The sequence below is a fragment of the Centroberyx affinis genome, unplaced genomic scaffold (assembly GCF_046629955.1).
Source record: "Centroberyx affinis isolate AG114_WGS23_722 - 3 ecotype Tasmania unplaced genomic scaffold, CSIRO-AGI_Caff_v1 ptg002098l_1, whole genome shotgun sequence".
NCBI lineage: Eukaryota > Metazoa > Chordata > Actinopteri > Beryciformes > Berycidae > Centroberyx > Centroberyx affinis.
Window position 1 is genome coordinate 9,724 of NW_027280424.1, and position 18,612 is coordinate 28,335.

An 18,612-nucleotide genomic window follows, 5' to 3' on the forward strand; every position below is an offset into this window, starting at 1 on the left:
TCTCACCCCTCCTCTCCTGGAATTCCCCTCATCCCAAATGCTAATCTGTCCAACTGTAGTAGGAAAGTAGGATCGGGGTTGCACCACTTCCCTATGCTTTCTGCTCTACACTCCTCATTACCAGTTGTGGGGTGAGTTTAGTTAGTCATATTAGGCATGGCTATCTTAAACTCAAGGTGGGATTACCAGTCTCCTGCTGGAAAGCTCCCCCACAGCATGACGCTGCCAGCATGCTTCACGGTAGAGAGGGTGTTAGTTAGGTGATGAGCTGTGCCCAGTTTCCACCAAACATAGTGCACTGAATCATGTCCTGTCACTTATTACATCCTGCCATGATCAGTTGAGTGTAACTGTAGCAAATGAGTATTAAGTACAGACACACGAAAGAGACACGAAAGAGGAGGATAAATGTTATGATTATCTCAAGGATTTTGCATAACTTGTACAATCCTCTGCCCTTTCCCCACTAAGTGGGCATTTATTTGATGTTTGCCAGGGAATGGAAAAGTAAGACGTGACGGTAATTACAACAACTTGTTGCCTGTGTGTTATTCCAATTAAGATGCAATATAACCTAGTATTTGATCTCACAGGGTGTGAAAACTTGGCAATGGCTGATCTAGTGTTTTTCAAGGCAACAGGAGGTTCGTCATTCTAATAGACTTGACTTTGATCATTTGGCTTCCACACACCATCAAAGTCTTTTGCTCGCTCGCAGACAAAACACACACACATACACACACAGCTTGTTACGATAATAGTGAGCATGTACCATAGGTATACTGTCAGTAATAAAGCCATCGACATCTCTTTGATCACAGGGATTGGCCGTCTCCAGGGAATACATGGGAGAGGATTAAGACGCCTGTCTTCCAGTGCGCGTTTGTTTTGCGCCAATTAGAAGAGACAAATAGGGATGTTGTGTGTTGTTACTGTCTGTCATATGGATTGGCTAGTGTGGAATCAGCAATGAGCTGATGTTTGTAATATAAGCTTCATGGATGCATAGAATACAAGACCCACACCAGACAAGTTTAGTGTGGGATTTGTCAGGCGAATTGTTTAATCCGCACAATTTAGATTCAGTGTATCAATGTGACAAGCAGCTGATGTGGCATTCCTCGCAGCAGGAGCCAAAGCTGAGAGAAGCGAGCTTTTGACCAGAAGGTCTCTGGTCTGTCTGGAAAAACCCAGTCTTCCCGTCTGTCTGGAAAAATCTGGTTGGGGGAAATGAACAAGACACGCTCAGTCTCAACCCCTGCACCATCTACCATCAATGTGCCCTTGAGCCAGGCATTTAACATCCAGTCCTTTCCAGTGGAGCTGGAAGAATATGGCGGATGTGTGTATGATGTATGTAATGTAATGTAACCCTCCCTCACCCTACTTCAGCTACCCATGTTAAATCTGCATTTAAAAAAAAGCATTCCCTGAGTTTTTTCTAGGAACAAGGAAGTTATTTTCAGTGTAGCACAATATGCAATACTGTAATGTGAGCAGGGCATGCTCAGTGACGTACTCTTCTTTTTCCGTTGTGCTTTGACAGACAGTCGGAGGAGGAAGTAGACATGGACAAGGTGACAGCTGCCATGGTGCTGACCAGTCTCTCCACCAGCCCATTGGTCAGGAGCCCGCCTGTCAAAGTTAGCGGTGAGTTCCTCCACCTACACTCTCCTTACAACACCCAAAAAAACTAATAACTGGGGGACGTCCTGCTGACACAGTGAGCTTTGGCAGATCCGATATACTTTCAGCTTCATGGGTTTAAATCCATCTAAAACCATTGTTACCTCATTCTTCCTCTCCTATCTCTAATAAAACAGAAATGTTATGAAAAAACACTTAAACAACTAACAGCTCAACCTAGCCAGTCATCTGAATGCTCTGTTATACATAGACTTCTTATTCCCTCATGGCTGTTATCTTGTGAATGCATGTGCAAGCTTACGTTGATAAATTACCGCCACCTGCCGTGCTTTAGGATTCCCTCATCAGTGGCCGAGTTCTGCAAATCCACAGAAAGGCGCAGTGAATCTGGATCTCTGCCACTCGACTCAGTGGCGGAAATCCAAAGTGCTCCTGTCAATGCAATCACATGCAACCGCTTAGAAACTCTGCGCAACCGACCGACCATTCAACCAAGCAGACGTGCAGCCAACCTTCCAACCACCATGCTTGTGTTCATCACAGTCACACACACATGCAATGAGATGTTAAACGTTCAGGCAGTGCATAGCACACACTCACACACATCATACACACCACGCGTTCATGCACACATGCACAAATTGGATTTCATATACCAACCGTACAATTTTATCTTAATGTACTCATACAAATGTCACGCACATGTACACACGTTAGACATCATACAGTGTGCATCCACATCGGTACACACATACATAGGTTGTCATGCATAGTGCATTCTTACAGATTCTTGCCCAGCCGAACACCATGGTTCAGTTTCCTTGTTTCTCAAAATTCGACATATAGCCTTTGTCATGGAAAGGCATTTGGTCCATGTCTGACCTAAAAGTGTTCGCCTCCCTTAGCAGCTTAATGTCATTGCCATATTATTCAACAATATGATTTACTTTTACAAACACCAAAGCAAAATGCAGAGCAGGGTAGGTTTCTTATTACTGGTGAGCCACTTCCTCTTTCATATAAAAGTGCTGTGCTGAGGTAAAAAGCATGTGTCTCCCTACCCTGACTACACTAAACACACTGGGTCTGCTTTTATCACACACATTGTACACACACCACCATCTTTGTCTTTTTCCCGCTCACTCATTTCATACACATATAAATACACACCGCATACACACAAACACGCGTACACTCTCTCACACACACTTACACACACACACACACACACACACACGCATGTACATACACACTCCAAACCCTTCCCCAGTCTCTATCTTCAGAAGGTAAAGTGTCTTTTGTTGCTGATATTCAAAAGAAACCTTCCTTTGATCTCCTAAAAAACAAGACCTTGAAACTATCTCCTCGGAAACACAAAGTAACCTTTATTTTTTGTCACAGTCAACAATGCTGCTGGGAGGCTCTATGTGTGAAGTGCAAATAAAGCTGTCTGAACTGAATTGAATGTCTTGCTCTTCCATCAACATCTGCAAATGTGACTAGAGAAGCTGTATTTCTTATTAGATTAACTCTTGCTCACTCTCGCTACCTCTCCTCCCTACTTTGTCTCCCTCTTCCTCTCCCTTTCCTTTTTTTCTCTCCTTCATCCCCCTTACCTTCTCTCTTCTTCTCCACCCCCCTCCATTTCTGTCCCTCATGCCTCTCCCTCCTCTTCTGTCTTCCCAGAGGGTCTGTGCGGTTCGTGGAAGGACAACGGCTCAGCCGGCCCCTTCACCCCCTCTAGCTACAGCTCCTCGGGGGGCTACTGGAGCTGGTCCGCCCCCAGTGACCAGTCCAACCCTTCCACCCCGTCCCCGCCACTCTCCGCCGACAGCTTCAAGCCCTTCCGTGTGCCCAGCCTGGGAGGTGTAGGGACTGGCCCCGCGGGGCCCGAGGACCCCAGCCTGGACGAGCAGGACGGCAGCAGCCTGCTCTTCGATGAGCCCATCCCTCGCAAGCGCAAGGTGAACACTGAGAGGGAAATTCTGCTGTTGTACACTGTGAAAACTTTTTTTTTCCTAAACCTGGGTGAATTAGTAGCTGAATGTGTTTCCAGTAATTGAAAAAGATGATATTACTGCCGTTGAGACCGTTTCAGCAGCTTTCAATTTGAATTAAGCAAACCCCAAATAGTTCAGCTATTTGAAACCATTTTCAAATATATCTCACTCATACCTCATTTTCAAATGTGAAAATCAATGTTTTATGTCAGTGTATCACAATCTGGTGGTCGGGACCCCCAGGGGGCCGCAAGATAATTTTAGAGGGTTGCAAGTTGATTTATGGGATAGGAAAAATCTGATTTCTTACAAATATATTTTTGTGTCTATTTTTCTCATTTTATTATCGTTTTTCTTGTGAAATAATAAACAATAATATGCCTCTCGGCTGCCTCTAATAATCAAAGGAAACAACCTGAAAAGGGAAAGTCATTCTTTGGTTGAACTGTGTGCAGTCTGTGACAGCGGGTCATGCGTAGGCATCACTTTAAGGGGCGCGTACCAAAAAGGTTGAGAACCACTGGTTTACGTTTTAGCGACATGCACAGCAACACCGTGAGTGTTTTCTTCTAGCCGTCATTAAAGGTGTTTGAAGAGAGTGCCAGCAATTCTCCTGATAAGACACAGATCTCTCAACAGGAAAAGGGTCAGGAACTTGTCTTTGAGATGCTGTCAAATATACAGCAGCTACTTCATTCCCTTTTCCAACTCGCTGTGATATTAGCCAGTGGGGTTATACAGTATATAGACTCCAACTGAGTGATAGGCAGAGTTGGAAATGGGACAGGGTTGGGAAGGAACGCACGGCCCTTTGCTCCTGTGATAGTTTTGTCTGTGGTACCCAGATGCTGCAGAGCAATGCGCACACACACACAAAAAACACATACACACACTCACACCATTTGGCCACATCTCATTTCTACACACCACTGACAGCTTGTCGCATCTATAGCTCACTGTCACTCTCATTATTTTCCCAGATGTATATTGCTTTTCTCTCTCTCTCTCTCTCTCTCTCTCTCTCTCTCTCTCTCTCTCTCTCTCTTTCTCTCCCTTTTTCCCTTATTTGTTTGTTGTTTGCTTTCAATGTCATTCCTCCTGCCCTTCTTTTACTCTCTCCTCTTCACTCCTTTTCTTTGCTCTCATTTATTTCTTATATGTGTGTGTCCTCCCAAGACATTTGACCTTCATAATTACTTCTCAGCCTGCACATGCAGTCGCTCAGCATTGACGGTAATGATTTTAATACCTGCTACGGCAAACACAAAGGTCCCGCCGGCTTCATGTCTCTCCTCTCCAAATCAATAAAGACTCTTGGGTGATCCTCACACCAGCACAGCAATGTATTAATTGGGGACTTATCACAAAGAAGGGCATAGAGAAATTGAAGGAGAGAGGGAGGAGGGAGACATATGGATAGAGGAAAGAAAGGGGGAGAGTGAGAGAAAGCGAGGTTATGGATGAAGAATAAAAAAGGGGACCAGGATGGGGATAACAGGGAAGAGGGAAATAGGAGAGATAGAAGGAGAGAGAATGGAGGATAGATGGAGAAGAAAGGAGTCTCCTTCAAAGCTTCAGAAAACTAATGTAGCTCACTTACACACACACAAACACACACACACACACACACACACACAGGGCATATGTGCAATGCCAAGGTTTCACGTGAAATTATCCACACACTCGTCTTGTGCTTTCGGTTTTCTCTTGGCAAGACAATACCGTTCGGAGCTCCCCATTTAATTAACTGTGAAATGTTTCTTAAAAGGGAATAACTCACACACACACACACACACAAAACAGGCTTTTGTTACCCAAAGACAAAACAATGCACAGGGGACAGATGATTGTTGTGTGTGCATGCATGTCTGAAAAGGGGAGGGAAAAAAAATGTCTCGTCAAAATTAAATGAGCAGCCTCAACAATAGTTTGATAGACGGGCTTATAACAGCATTTATAATGGCTCAGAGCAGGAGGACGGAAAACGCTCGGAGGGGTTTTCACACTCGGATAACAATGCATAGTCTCTCTAGGAGGGGAATAGTGTAATTACAGTTGACTGATATAAGATACAGGAGCATCGCTAGCTCACACCCACTGTCAAGTTAATGTATTTTGGCCTCCCTCAGCTCTCATGACAGGCAGCGGGTGGGGGATCATCGGCCAAAGGCGTCTGCTGGAGTGTTTTCAGAATGGCTGTTTACACTGGAAAATGGGACGCTGATGCCTGTTTCTCAGTGTAGTCTCATTCCAAAGCAAGGTGGCCATCGTTTGAAGAAACACAAAATGATAGCTGGTATCAAAGGAAACTCATTAAGGAATTTAAATCAAATTATTAGCTAACTGTTCAATTTATTTACAAAATAAAATGTACAGCGACGTGGAATCTAATTTTTTTTGTTCCGTGTATCTTTTTTTAACAAAACAGTTTTGTTTTTTTGTTTTTTTTAAAGAAACTGAGCCATCAGGTCAGAGGTCCGGGGACCTCCAGTACTCAAGGATCAGTTGTAATAATTGTGTCAGTATGAGGACGAGGAAATTTCATTGTTTGCCCAAGAGGCGTGACATTGTAGCAATTTAGAAACTTAACATTATCTTACCTGCCCGGTAATCAGGAACAACTTTTTCTCTTGAAGATTAAATACTTTTGAAAACTAATACTTCACACACCCTGAAGTGAAATAGCAAAATATATCAGTGCTTTTATAATATGCAGATGGGTTGTGAGTAAGATAACTATATATCATACAACACCAGATTTGGGAGTTCAGCTGCAGACTTTAGTGTCAGAGATGTTGGTGGCAGAAAGTAATGGTCACATCCTCCAAGCTCTTCATGTTCATGGTTGCTTGTCATATAGTCTGTGCTTATAATGGAATGCTGTTTTGGGAGTCAATATGGCAGCATCAACAAAACATTGTAAGTCATGGACATGAAATCATGACTAATGAACATCTACTTAAATGTGCTTCCTTATGCCAAAAAACGAAGAGGGGGTCCATGGTCTAAAGTGTATTTATGTGCTGGTCCTTGATGTGTGACTGTGTTTTCTGACTGTAGCTTCTGTACGCTGTGTGTTTCCTGTAGAACTCCATGAAGGTGATGTTCAAGTGCCTGTGGAAGAACTGCGGCAAGGTGCTGAGTACCGCCGCTGGCATCCAGAGACACATCCGCACCGTCCACCTGGGGTAAGACACACACACACACACACACACACACACACACACACACACACACACACAGTGGCTTTCTCTCTGTCCCCACCTTCCACCTCTCATCGGAGATTGTCAAAACAGGGGATTAATGCCTGACGGATTATCGCCACGGTAACACTTCCTGCTCTGGGCGCGGGGGGTGACAGGCCAGGGGAAAATGAGCAAGGCGGAGAACAATGCTATCGGACGGATCGCGCATTCATACTGACATTCAATTAAACCGAGGCCACTCTCCCCTCCGCTGATGCACTCCAGATGGCGCTTTCTCACGGGTGTTGGTCGGAGGAATGACGTTAATGCGGAAAGGGGGCAGGGGTCATCTGTGATCGGATTGACACATTTTGCATTACTTCACGTGTGCACACATATAGGGGTAACGAGTGTGCACTTAAGTCCCGTACGTGCGCACGCTCAGTTTTGCTTGCCGATGTTCTTCAACATGCAAGATACGTTTAAAAGGAAGGCAAAGGGAAATTTCAATCAAAGAAGTAGAATGTCCACACAAATGACTAGTAATGGGTATTGTTATTTTTATATGCGCCACATGCCAAAACCATAACTGTCAGAATGTAGACGTATTGAGCTCATAAAATCCAGACATGCAAGCAGATATGCAGTCTATGGTTTAATTGGATGTTTCCTGTAGGCAATGGGAATCGGATTGGATTTTAACCCTGTTTATTGTTGATCTTCCTTCTTCTCTTTCTGTCTGTTGATTTCTTTTATCAATTTAATTTCTTTGTTTCTTTCCATCTTTCCTGCTTTCCTCCTCCCTCCTTCCTTTTCTCTCTCCATCACCCACTCCCCCTCCGTATCCTCCCTCCTCCCCGCCTCCCTCTCCCAGGCGTAACTGTGACTCGGAGTGCAGCGACGGCGAGGAGGACTTCTACTACACAGAGATCAAGCTCAACACCGACTCGGTGGCCGACGGGCTGAGCAGCCTGTCCCCGGTGTCGCCCTCCGTCCTCTCCCCTCCTCCTCCTCCTCCTCCTCCCCCTCCTTCGCTCAGCCAGCCGGCGGACTCCCACAGACCGCCGCAGCCCAACGACATCAAGGAGCCCCACGGCGGCGGCACCACCCCGCTCAGCCGCTCAGCGCCCAGCGCACTCTACCTCATCCACACGGACCACGCCTACCAGGTGAGGCAGCGTAGGAAGAGTGCGCACACACACACACACACACACACACACATAGATGAAGACAAGATCAAGATCAATGTACAACACACACATTCACACTCAACTTCAAGATATAAGATCAATGCACAAGATCAATGTTCTCTCTCCTGGTCACACACCACAGCATACTCCTTAGGCACACACACACACACACACACACACACACACACACACACACACACACGCACACACAGACGTGCAAGATCAATGTACTCTGATCATACAACTTTCTACTCTCTGTTTCTCACATTCTCTCTCTCCCTCTTTCTATCTCTCTCTCTCTCCCTTCTCTCTGTCACTGACACACACACTGCTGTTGTGGGTCCTCAGTCTACTGACTATGTGTCACGATGTTTAAAAAATAATAATAATAAATAACAAAATGCATCTGTTGTTTAAAATGATGTGTCAAAATAACTACCACTCTTCAGTCACATCAGTCCGTAAGTGTGATATTAATGTGAGTTACTTGTGCATAGCTACATCTGTTACCAGCAAGGTAATTATTAATGATTACAACTTTAGTTCCACAATGAGGTATCCACCATTTGAAAACCCAAAGGCTTTTCTTACAAAACAATTGCTGTCATGGGAGTAAATCACATTATGGGTCACTGCTAAAGTTATGAGTCATCCTAAGACCTTTGACAAAATATAGAATATAGAATGAATTATTTTTGCTTGGAACATGCCTAATATTCAAACAATTGTTCAAAGGAGCCAAAGAATAGACAATTCTTAAAAAAGACATTTGCCCATCCCTTGAGACTATGGCACAACCATCTCTTCAAAAAAAGTGTCACACCATTTTTTTCTGAAACATACGGCCTCGTTAGTAGCAGCAGAATAATTATCCCCTGTCCTGCGTCCTCAGGCCACGGCTCCAGTGTCCATCCCGTCCAGCAGCAGCAACTCAGCCGGCGCCGCCTCCACCAGCTTCACCCCCACCAACAGCTCCAGCTTTAGCATCTCCTGGCAGTCACCGCCCGTCACTTTCACCGGGAACACGGTGAGGAACACGCACACACACACACACACACACACATACACACAAGACCATGCATATATTTTCAGCTTCAACCGTTTTCCTCACACACGGATCCGTTTGTGTTTTAATGATTGTAATTCTGTCCAACCCACTCAGGTGTCTCCCAGTAAAAGCCAGGGCTTTGGAGAACAGCGTTCCCAGACCATAGCCGTCCTCTCATCCCCTCCCAGAGCCACCACCGCACTCAGGTACTGGACCCTCACTGCAGCTTACATCTTCCCAAATGTGAACACTCCAAACAAAATCAAACCCTTCTGAAAACACAAACCTCCTTGGGAGATGGTGTGGATGTTTGGCAGTTTGCTCATTTAAACATTAAGAACCGCAAGCATTTCCCAGTTTCTTTTTGGCAGAAGATGTTACCAGGAAATATCTCACAGTTTAACCATTGCATTAAATATTAATTTCCACTTGGATTAGAGCTTTTTGAATGAAAAAAATTCATTGTGAAAGAGATGAATAATTAAATAATGGTTGCAGTGGCTCTCAGAAATTAGCACCTTGTCTCGTATTTAAAAATAAATCATGATTAGCTAGTCAGATTCACTCTGTGATTTGCCTAATGCATTTCAACAAGGAACCAAGCTGTTTTATGCATTATGATTTTTATGTTTGGTTTCTGTGAATTTTGTGGGACCTCCTCAGAGCAAATGTGAACTATGTCAGGAGAGAGGGCAGCGCTGATGTAAGTTGAAGGGGCATTGTTGTGTCTTGGTTGTCGTTTTCCATATCTGTGAAACTGGTCCGAAGTGTCTTAATCGGGGGGGGGGGGGGCAAGAAGAAGAAGCAGTTCTATTTCTGCAACATGTCTTTTCTGAATGCTTAACTGGTAAATTTATTTAGCAAGGGATCAGTCAGGTTTTTGCTACAAAGTTGATGATGAAGCTGTCGATACTCAGATTTGATGAGGATTTACACGTTTCCATCATGACAGTGTGTTCTGTTCCTCTCCATCTCTCCTGTCCAGTCGGAAGGTGCGCGGCGAGGGAAAGAAGTGCCGTAAGGTGTACGGGATGGAGAACCGCGACATGTGGTGCACAGCCTGCCGCTGGAAAAAGGCCTGCCAGAGATTTACCGACTGACCGTGACCCTGCCAACGCCACGCCGCGCCAACAGGCACTGCCGCCTTTCGCCAGGGAAAGGGGGAGGGGCATCATTTTGCATGCGTCCATTTTTCTTCAGCTCAAAATCGCAACTGTCCGTCAAGCTCTGGCTCCGCCCCCTACTCTCGTCCCCCTCAGCTCCACTGTACCAGTCCAGCTGTAGTAGGAACCAAAGGCTGGTGGGGTCACCTTTTGCATCGCCGTCCAGGTTTCCCAGCGCTGCCTCGCCATTCCCTTCGTTCCCAATTTTGGGAAACCCCAGTGCAGCTAAACAGTGCAAATGAGAAAAAGAAAAAAAAGTTCTAAGAATTTCTGCCGTTTTCTATGTTCAGTGTTGCATCTTTCTATGTTTTGTAAAGCTCTGGTTTTTAAATGGAAAGTCCAGTCAAAGAAGGGGACCAGAAAAAGAGGTCAAAAACTTTTTTTTTTTGGTCAAAAAAATACAAATATTCACTTTTTTATCCAAAAGAAGAATGGCCTCTTTGCTGCAGTTTTTGAAGAACGTCATGAAAAAGCATGAAGGGAAAGCTTGTAGTTTTTGCCCTTCCTTCAACTTGTTCATCTCTCTTTTGTCTGGACCTTTTGAGGTGGTCTTTTAACATCACAGCCTCCCCTAGTCCCTTACCTGTTCCTTACTCCTTACACCCTCAAGGGAATGTATGGCAGAGCTGGGGATGTGAGATAGAGAGGGAAGGAGGGAGAGAGCAGTAGAGGCAGAAGAGAGACCCATACATGGTGAATGATCAGTGCAAAAAAAGATGAAATTCACAGTCAGGGAAAGCAGATGGACCTTGCCAGCAATGTACCAGATAAAACCGCATTCACGTGAACGCACACACACACACACACACATAAACACAAACACACACATCCACACTCAAACACCACAGAAGACAGGAACTGTTTTCTATCTCACTTTTTTATCCAATTTATTCTTTGTTTTCTTTGTTTTATCAGGGATGTGATTCTAAAGAAAGCAAAAACCAGCAGCTAAAACTATGGTTATATACAGCACTATCTCAATAGCTTCTCTTAAATCATACATGACAACTTCGCAACCAAAAACTTTTCTTGTTCTTTGTTTTTGTTTTTTTGGGGTTTTTTAAGGTGCCATGTTCACTGTTGTTGATGTACTTTTTCTCTTTTTTTGGCGTTAAACCAAGACTGTTTACCTACCACCTGCTAAAGAAAGTGTGTATTAAAAGACCAACATCACAACGCTGGAAGCATGGAGTCAGCGGCTTGGCGAGGCCGTAAAATGATTGGCGTCCTTCACCACATACAGAGAGACAGATTGCCCTCCTCCTCACCAACCTTTACGCCTCCCCACAGGGAGCAAACTAACTTTGTGTTTACCTACGCCACATCGGCGTGTCCTATTGGTCAGCTGACCAAAGGGGGAGGGCTCAAAACCAAAAGTGAGGCACTTGCACTGTATGTGTGTAACTGAGCACTTGGTACACTTGTTACCTTCTAGAGAGCTGAAAATCTTTTTATCTTCCACCATGCCCTCTCCATTTCAGCCTAACAAAAAAAAACAACCAACATTTGACCAGCCGTGACTTGGCCACTCCCCCTTTTGTACCTGCTCAAATGCTCAGAGAGTATTTGAGTAGCGTGGGAAAATTTGGAAACACTTGATTCGTTCACTCCTTTGTCGTTTAAAGTGCACTGCACACTTGGTTCACTTGGCAAGATGGAAGCAAAGCTTTGGCTTGGACTTTCATAAGAGGCCTTGTGATCGGCTAATAACCTTGTTATTGACAAGGTAAAGGGTGGGATTGGTAAAAATAATGCAGCTAGCTGATTTATTATTTGAACATGTCCATGAGTATACTGGCCACCTGGTTGGCTCAAAGGCAGGAAACAAAATCCCAAGGCTAAACAGTTTACTGATGCTCGCTTCATAGAGATAGATGGACCGGCTCTTTTTCACCTGGGGCTGCATTCGACTGTTACAATGTGCGGAAATTGATAGAAATGTCCTGTGTTAAAAACAAATGTTACTACCAACAGGCACACTGTCATTTCCCTTCTGTTTATTAATTTTCTCTTTGCATTTCTCAGTACATTGCATTTCCTTGAATGCCCCATAAATTTCTTTCTTGGCATTTCTGTAACATTTAGAGGATCGTTTGACACAAGAAATACACCAAACCAACACCAGCTAATAAACTCACAAGCTAGCCCACTCAATATACTTCTACACCTGAGAATCGTAGCTCTTATTTTTGCTCAACTGTTTCTATTTTGTCCATTTATCAGTATGTTAATGTAGATATGTAGTTCGTATATTTTCTCTAAGCTCCATGCTCACAGCCGACACCTCGGTCAAATCTCTATCCGCCACCTTATGAACAAGAGAGGTTCAAGTATGATATGATGTGGGGAAATAATGTATCATTCAAACTTTCAGGCTTGTTTTGAATATAGGAATAGCCTTAAAGTCACTCTTTAAAAAAATCATTGTGCTTCTTTTATGTCATTACTTTGGTGACGTCTCGGCAAGAAATATTTAGATCTCGAAATGATTTGCCATTGTATTATGTGAACGTATTGTTGTTTGAGAAAATAAGACAAATCTATATATACTTAAAGAAATACATGTTTGAATTTAAAGTTAAAGTAAAAAAGACACGGATTTGGCTGTTTTTTTTTTTTTTTTATATATATATATATAAATATATATACTGTTTATGCCTTGTTTTGTTTTCATGTTCTGCCGAAGGAAATTTTGTGGCTATTGTGACTGCAGGAGGGAGACGGGGCATCATTTCCGATGCAAGGCGAGCTTGTTATGCTCCTTTCAGTCGGCGCGACCCGCACGCTCCCGCCCCGGAGGCTCCTTCACGGCCCGCGCCCCGGTGTGAGCGCTGCGCTTAGTGGCCGAACACCACACTTGATTAAAACCTTTATCTTATTTCCACTTCTCTTCTCACCGTGCCACGCAGTCCCACCCGCAATTAGTTTGATTGACAGCTCTGCGTGTTTGCGCGCTCAACACACACGCACAGGCTTTGTGTGCATGTGTGTGTGAATGTGAAGGTGCCCCGGGGGCGAGGATGCGGGCCGCTACTGAAGCACGGTGCTGTACCCCCCCCCACCCCCCCCCCCCCCCACCCCCCCCCCCCCCCACCACCACCACCACCCACGCTCCCTCCCCAGCAGTTACATACCTACATCAAACAGCCTGCGGGGTTTCACTTGTCGGGTTTGTGTGGGGCCGTCCGCTGCGAGACTCCTGTCAAAACCAATACTTTGAGATTCAAGGGTGTTTCAGTCGGCCCACGGTTGGATTTGTCATTGTTCCGTGCTCCATGCCCTCCCAACATGTCGCCCCTTCCCCTTCATTGTGGTGCTTCATGTTTGTGTTCGGGACCGTCTCCTCCATTGGGGCGTGGAGATTCCGGGCGGCCAATCACAATCTGTCGGGGTTCTGTCCAGGAACAACTCCCTATAGTTCAGATCATCCGATGGTGCTGACGAGACTGGATATCGTAGTGTCAGCATCTCTAGGCAGCTAATTTCAAGTGAAGTTGTCCCTAGATGCTCTTTCTAGGTCAGTGTTTTGATTTGTCGCTCAAATGGCTAATATTTACATTTGGGCTAAATAAGCTCAGACCCTTGTTTAGGGTTAATCCAAATTACCTCAACACAAAGGATACTTGCTGCCATATCTCTCATACCTATCCATCTCCTCACAGATCCGCAAGGCAGTAAAGAACTAGAGGATTTGTTTCTGGACCGTGGCCTGGCTGCATCGTTGTACTGAGAACATCTTGGTCCCATTTACTACCAAGATGGCCTCAGCGTGAAGGTGCTTTTAGGGTCACTCCGCCCAGATCTGTTTTACATACTGTACGCACTTATAAAAGGGCCGCGCACGCGACAGGGGGGAAGTGGTGCTATATACCCGTGCAGTGCTATTTCTCCCATGTGTCCTATGGTCGCATATACAGTCTACTCCATTTTGTACACACTGTTATGCTGTAGAACATGAAAATAAAAACACCCTGCCTCAAGTCTACCAAGTGTCCAGACACAACTGACCCCTAACCTCTGTTCTCTCCCCTGCTTCCTCATCAGCTCTATTTTTTTGGTGATTAGTGCTGATTACTGTCTGTTGATAGGATTTCTATATGTACGCAAACACAACTAATTCTCTGACCCGCGGGGGGGCAGCCCGGTAGGTAAGAGCAAAACCAATGAATTTGCAAATTTCATAGAAGATGAGCCAAGCCAAGTACTTTTTCCACTCAACAAACTATTATACACAGTATGGAAAATGCTAAAATATGTGAATGTTACACATGGCAAAGTCGTTGATATGCACAGACAATGCCATTCATTTGACTTTGACAGTGGCAACAAGTCATCCATAGTTGTATTCCTATTTAGCAAAATGAGAAATTGGAATTTAAACCAATATCAGAGCATAGAGTCTTGAAGGTTTTGAACAAGTCCTTTACTAACATATATATATATATAGAGAGAGAGAGTATATTGTATAATTCAATTCCTTTTGGGCAAAACTGGCACAGCAGGATAAGGATCATGACACCCGCTCGACATCTTACTCCGAAATTCATATCCAGATGATGCCAACCGTGCCATATGGTAGCATCCTCCTGGGATGATCCGACTTATTCATATGAAGTCAGAAGTGAGCGTTGCACGCAGCCACCTGAGGGAGCGAGCGGCTCCACACATGAGCTCTAAAACGGGTTGCCATTGTGAACAAGTGTTCGGCACAGCAGAGTTAAAACTGTGGCATCAAAGAGCCTCAATAGGCGGTCTTGTTGCCCTAGTGAGAGTGATATGAATACTTATGAGGATTTTTTTATTTTTTTTTTCAAATGGAACGGCAGTGGCTGGTCTGGCTTTTGTTCTCTGGTGTGTTTACCCCCCTACTGTGGCCTATTAAAGGGCTGAGCGTTCAGCCGTGATTTATAAGCTGAATAAAACAAGATGGCATTATTCTACTTACGGAAGGCGTAAAAATCAGCTCTCATGAGTTATGAGGGGCCCTCAGTGTATATGTCCTTACACACACACACACACACACACACACACACAAATACACGCGCCATTGTCCTGCTTAGCTACTGGGCAGTGATGGCTTTAATAGCAGTTCATGTGTTGACAATTTTATAAGCTTTCCTGTTTTATATACCTGATCTCTACTGAGATCAATATTTCATACATGACAAGACTTGTTTGTGACGAGGCTGACGCTATTACACGTTATATCATCCAAGTATAATCCAATGTATGCTACAATATATACAGTTTAAGCTACAACACAGTATATCTAAGATACAGTATCGGTGTATATCAGTTTATTGACTTGATATCCCAGACTTTAATATCTTCAAAGTGGGTTAAAGGCACAAACTGTAGTGTGCAGTATATGTCCAGTTGCAAAAAGACATCCATGTTTTACACTATTTACTGTGGACCAGTCGGCTCCAAAAGTTACTCATTAAGTCAAAGTTACAGATTGTGCCTTTAGTCAGGAGCCCCCTTCAGCTCTGTGGCTGCTGATTGGCCAGCCAATTCTATTTGGCTGTATAGCATTTGAGCAGATGCCCATAGGGGTGTATGTGGGTGTGTCTGCCCCGCTGGCCTCCAGTTCCTTTACACAGACTCTCCTGTGTTCAGCAGAAATACCACTGAACAATAGACTGACAGCAGGTGGGCTGTGTGTGTGTGTGGAGTTAATGGTCTGGAGTCAATGTCAATAAGCCGATTGCACCCCTCCCATTTTTACAGCCGCCATGGCTTCTCATGCTTGTCAGAGGGGAGGCGGTCGCCAAGTTCAATGTACAGTATTCAAACTTTCAAAGTCACGTGGAAATTTACTCTTAAGTCCTTGGAGAACTTTTAACGAGGCGTATTATTTCAAATCATATTTCAAATCTATGAGAAAATTAAATGTTAATATGTGCACAGTGTATCTGAAAAGTCGTGGCATTGCCTTGTGTGACCCAGATTATAGGCTGAGTAGCAGTGCATTCAAACTGCCCAGTTCCCACCAAGCGTGGGACTAGTTTCCATGGCAACCATATTGATGGGCAGGTTATGTGTCGCTGGTCCTGCCCCCTGAGTGCCGGGGTTGGACAGTATTGTTGTCAATAAAAAGAGGAGGGGTCATCCCTCCTTCTTTCAGGAATGTGGAGGAGGGTTGAGAGGGGGAGAAGTGGCTCCTGCGTTGGTCTCGGGTCAGTTTCGGGTTTCCCTTTTCAACGTTAACCGTTAGGAAGTGGGGGAAGTCTGGCTGATCCTAGGTCTGCGCTTTCCAGGAGCAGCTTCACCCCGGTAGCGCTAAATTTTCGGGGAATATAGGAGTCCTGAATGTGCCTTGATGAGCATAGAGTTTCTAGAATGGACCTCACCAGTCAGCCCATTAAGTGTGAATGGGTTCTTCCTGTCTGGAAACTCTCTGTGGAGGTGTGTTGCTGTGATATGCAGGTCCACAGCAACGATGATGGAATGTCTCTGGTGCTGGCTAGTCTGAGTTCAGCTTTCTATAACTCTATTTCAAAGATTTGTGATACAAAGAAATGTTCTGTGAGTTGCGTTCAGAGGCCCCTTTGGCCCCTCTTGGTTCTGGAAAGACGTTGCTGTGAGGAACTTTGAAGGTCTAAGAGCGACTTTTCTACTCTTTGCTGTAACGTTTTTTCGATCCAACCTTATGATGATACTGTGTTTTACTGTGTTTCGTCTTTTTTTCCTCTTTCTTTCTTTCTTTGTTTTCCCAAACATGACTCCTCTCTCCCTTTGTGTAAGGGCTTGTAGATAAATGTATGTTGATGTGAAGAATCGCTGTTGTGGTGCAATCTAGAAATGTTTGGGAAATCAAGGGAGCCTCATTCAGCAAACAGCATGTGAAGCAGTTGGTGAGATGATCCATTTTTAGTACGGAGCTGCTAAATGATTTCCACAGGAAGCTGAAAAGTTATAATTTGTTTTCTCTGTGATGGCAGGTGAAACAGTTCTGAAAGCCTCTAACTGGCAGATAGAGGGAAGGAAAAACAAAAGTGATCATCTGCCTGAATTCCATTAACTGAATTGGATTTGATTGTTAAAAAAAAATAATTATCTATATGGGAAACAAAAAAAGAGTTTCATTGATTTGGTTTTTGAATGCTGCAGCTCCCTCAATTTTAATCATTGTAACTTGAATATGCAAGACAGAGAGCGGCGACCCGCCCTCTCTTCAAATCGGATCATCTCATTGGCTGTTTTATCCGTTACCTATGATTATGACCATGTAGACCTCAAGAACTCAATGACTGTCGCACTGGATTTTTACACTCTTTTTTCAAACAGTATATATATATGCTCTGGTCTAACTGTATTTTTACTACTGCATGTGCATGCAAATAAGGAAATTATGGAATATCTGACTTTATATAAATGTGCTCTATTTGTGCTGTGGTGTCCATGAGGGGCGTGGAGAGCAGCCGGGTTGCCAAGGTGTGAGAGGAGAGACTGGTTCTTCTCTCTGTGCTGTGTGTAGAGCAGCATCTTCTCTCAACCTCTTCAGTGTACTGTGGTTCTTTTAGGGGATTTCAAGGCGTAGGATCGGTGTAAGAAAAGAAATACCTATCTTGGGCTTTTAAATCCATAGCAGAGTTCAAAGTACCCGGGATTCCCCGTCGGCCTGGTCCACTTTATCACGGTCTAGGGGACACGCTCTCCATCTCTGTCATGTGTATTAACAGTGAGCCGGTCCTGGGAGAGTCTGGCAGGATGCTGTTGGAAGACGGATCACTAGAGGAGGCTGTGCACTAGCCTACATCTTACAGTTAGCGTCGAGGTGATGGGCGCCGTGCCAGCTTCACTTACGAGGAGGCCGTCGCCCTCCAGTCTGAGCTCTCGGTCTTTCTTCCTCCACCAGCCTCCCTGACACTTTGCCAGCTCCTCTGAAAATACACCCAATTCTTTAAAAGGAAGATGTTATTTTCAACACATCTGTGGGTGCAGCGCGGGGCAGCCAGCATCATGTTTTACTTTTCAAACATTAGCAGCAACATGTGTAAGCACGTCTTGCTGGTGAAACACAAGTTAGTAACGTGAGACTTTATTGTTCCCTGTAGGGAAATTCTCTTCTGCTTGCCCCCTCCACAGAAAGGTGAGAGGTCAAAGGTCAGCTGCAGAACAGAGACACTGCAGCTGGGCTGCAGTGTCTTGCTCAAAGACACTTCAGCAGAGAGGATGCTTGCCAACACACTGCTGCCGTTGTGTTGAAATGTAACACAAGATGTATTAAAACTCAGTGATTATGTTAAAGCAAGAGCAAATCTATCTTTATTTCCTAAATTGATAAATGACACTCCAGTTTTATACTATTATATATCATATTTGTAAACAAAAAGCTCATCCTCAGACTGTGCTGAGTTGGCAGTGGCTGCTCTC

The 18,612-nt window shown here is 44.4% G+C and overlaps 1 protein-coding gene across 1 annotated transcript; it reads left to right on the plus strand.

Moving 5' to 3' along the window:
• The first annotated feature begins 1,549 nt into the window (after window positions 1-1,549).
• LOC139654491 (zinc finger protein 704-like) lies at window positions 1,550-14,199 on the plus strand. The gene is made up of 7 exons (XM_071531571.1): window positions 1,550-1,650; window positions 3,334-3,611; window positions 6,735-6,835; window positions 7,707-8,001; window positions 8,915-9,049; window positions 9,185-9,276; window positions 10,056-14,199. The coding sequence occupies exons 1-7, from the start codon at window positions 1,569-1,571 to the stop codon at window positions 10,168-10,170; spliced, it is 1,098 nt and encodes a 365-aa protein (XP_071387672.1). The 5' UTR covers window positions 1,550-1,568; the 3' UTR covers window positions 10,171-14,199.
• The last annotated feature ends 4,413 nt before the right edge of the window (window positions 14,200-18,612 follow it).

Bases quoted from the DNA above. Each gene is read 5' to 3' on its own strand.
- LOC139654491 (XM_071531571.1), top strand. From the start codon at position 1,569: ATGGACAAGGTGACAGCTGCCATGGTGCTGACCAGTCTCTCCACCAGC. The intron at 1,651-3,333 runs GTGAGTTCCTCC...CTGTCTTCCCAG, and splicing joins CCCGCCTGTCAAAGTTAGCG to AGGGTCTGTGCGGTTCGTGG. The intron at 9,050-9,184 runs GTGAGGAACACG...CAACCCACTCAG, and splicing joins TCACTTTCACCGGGAACACG to GTGTCTCCCAGTAAAAGCCA.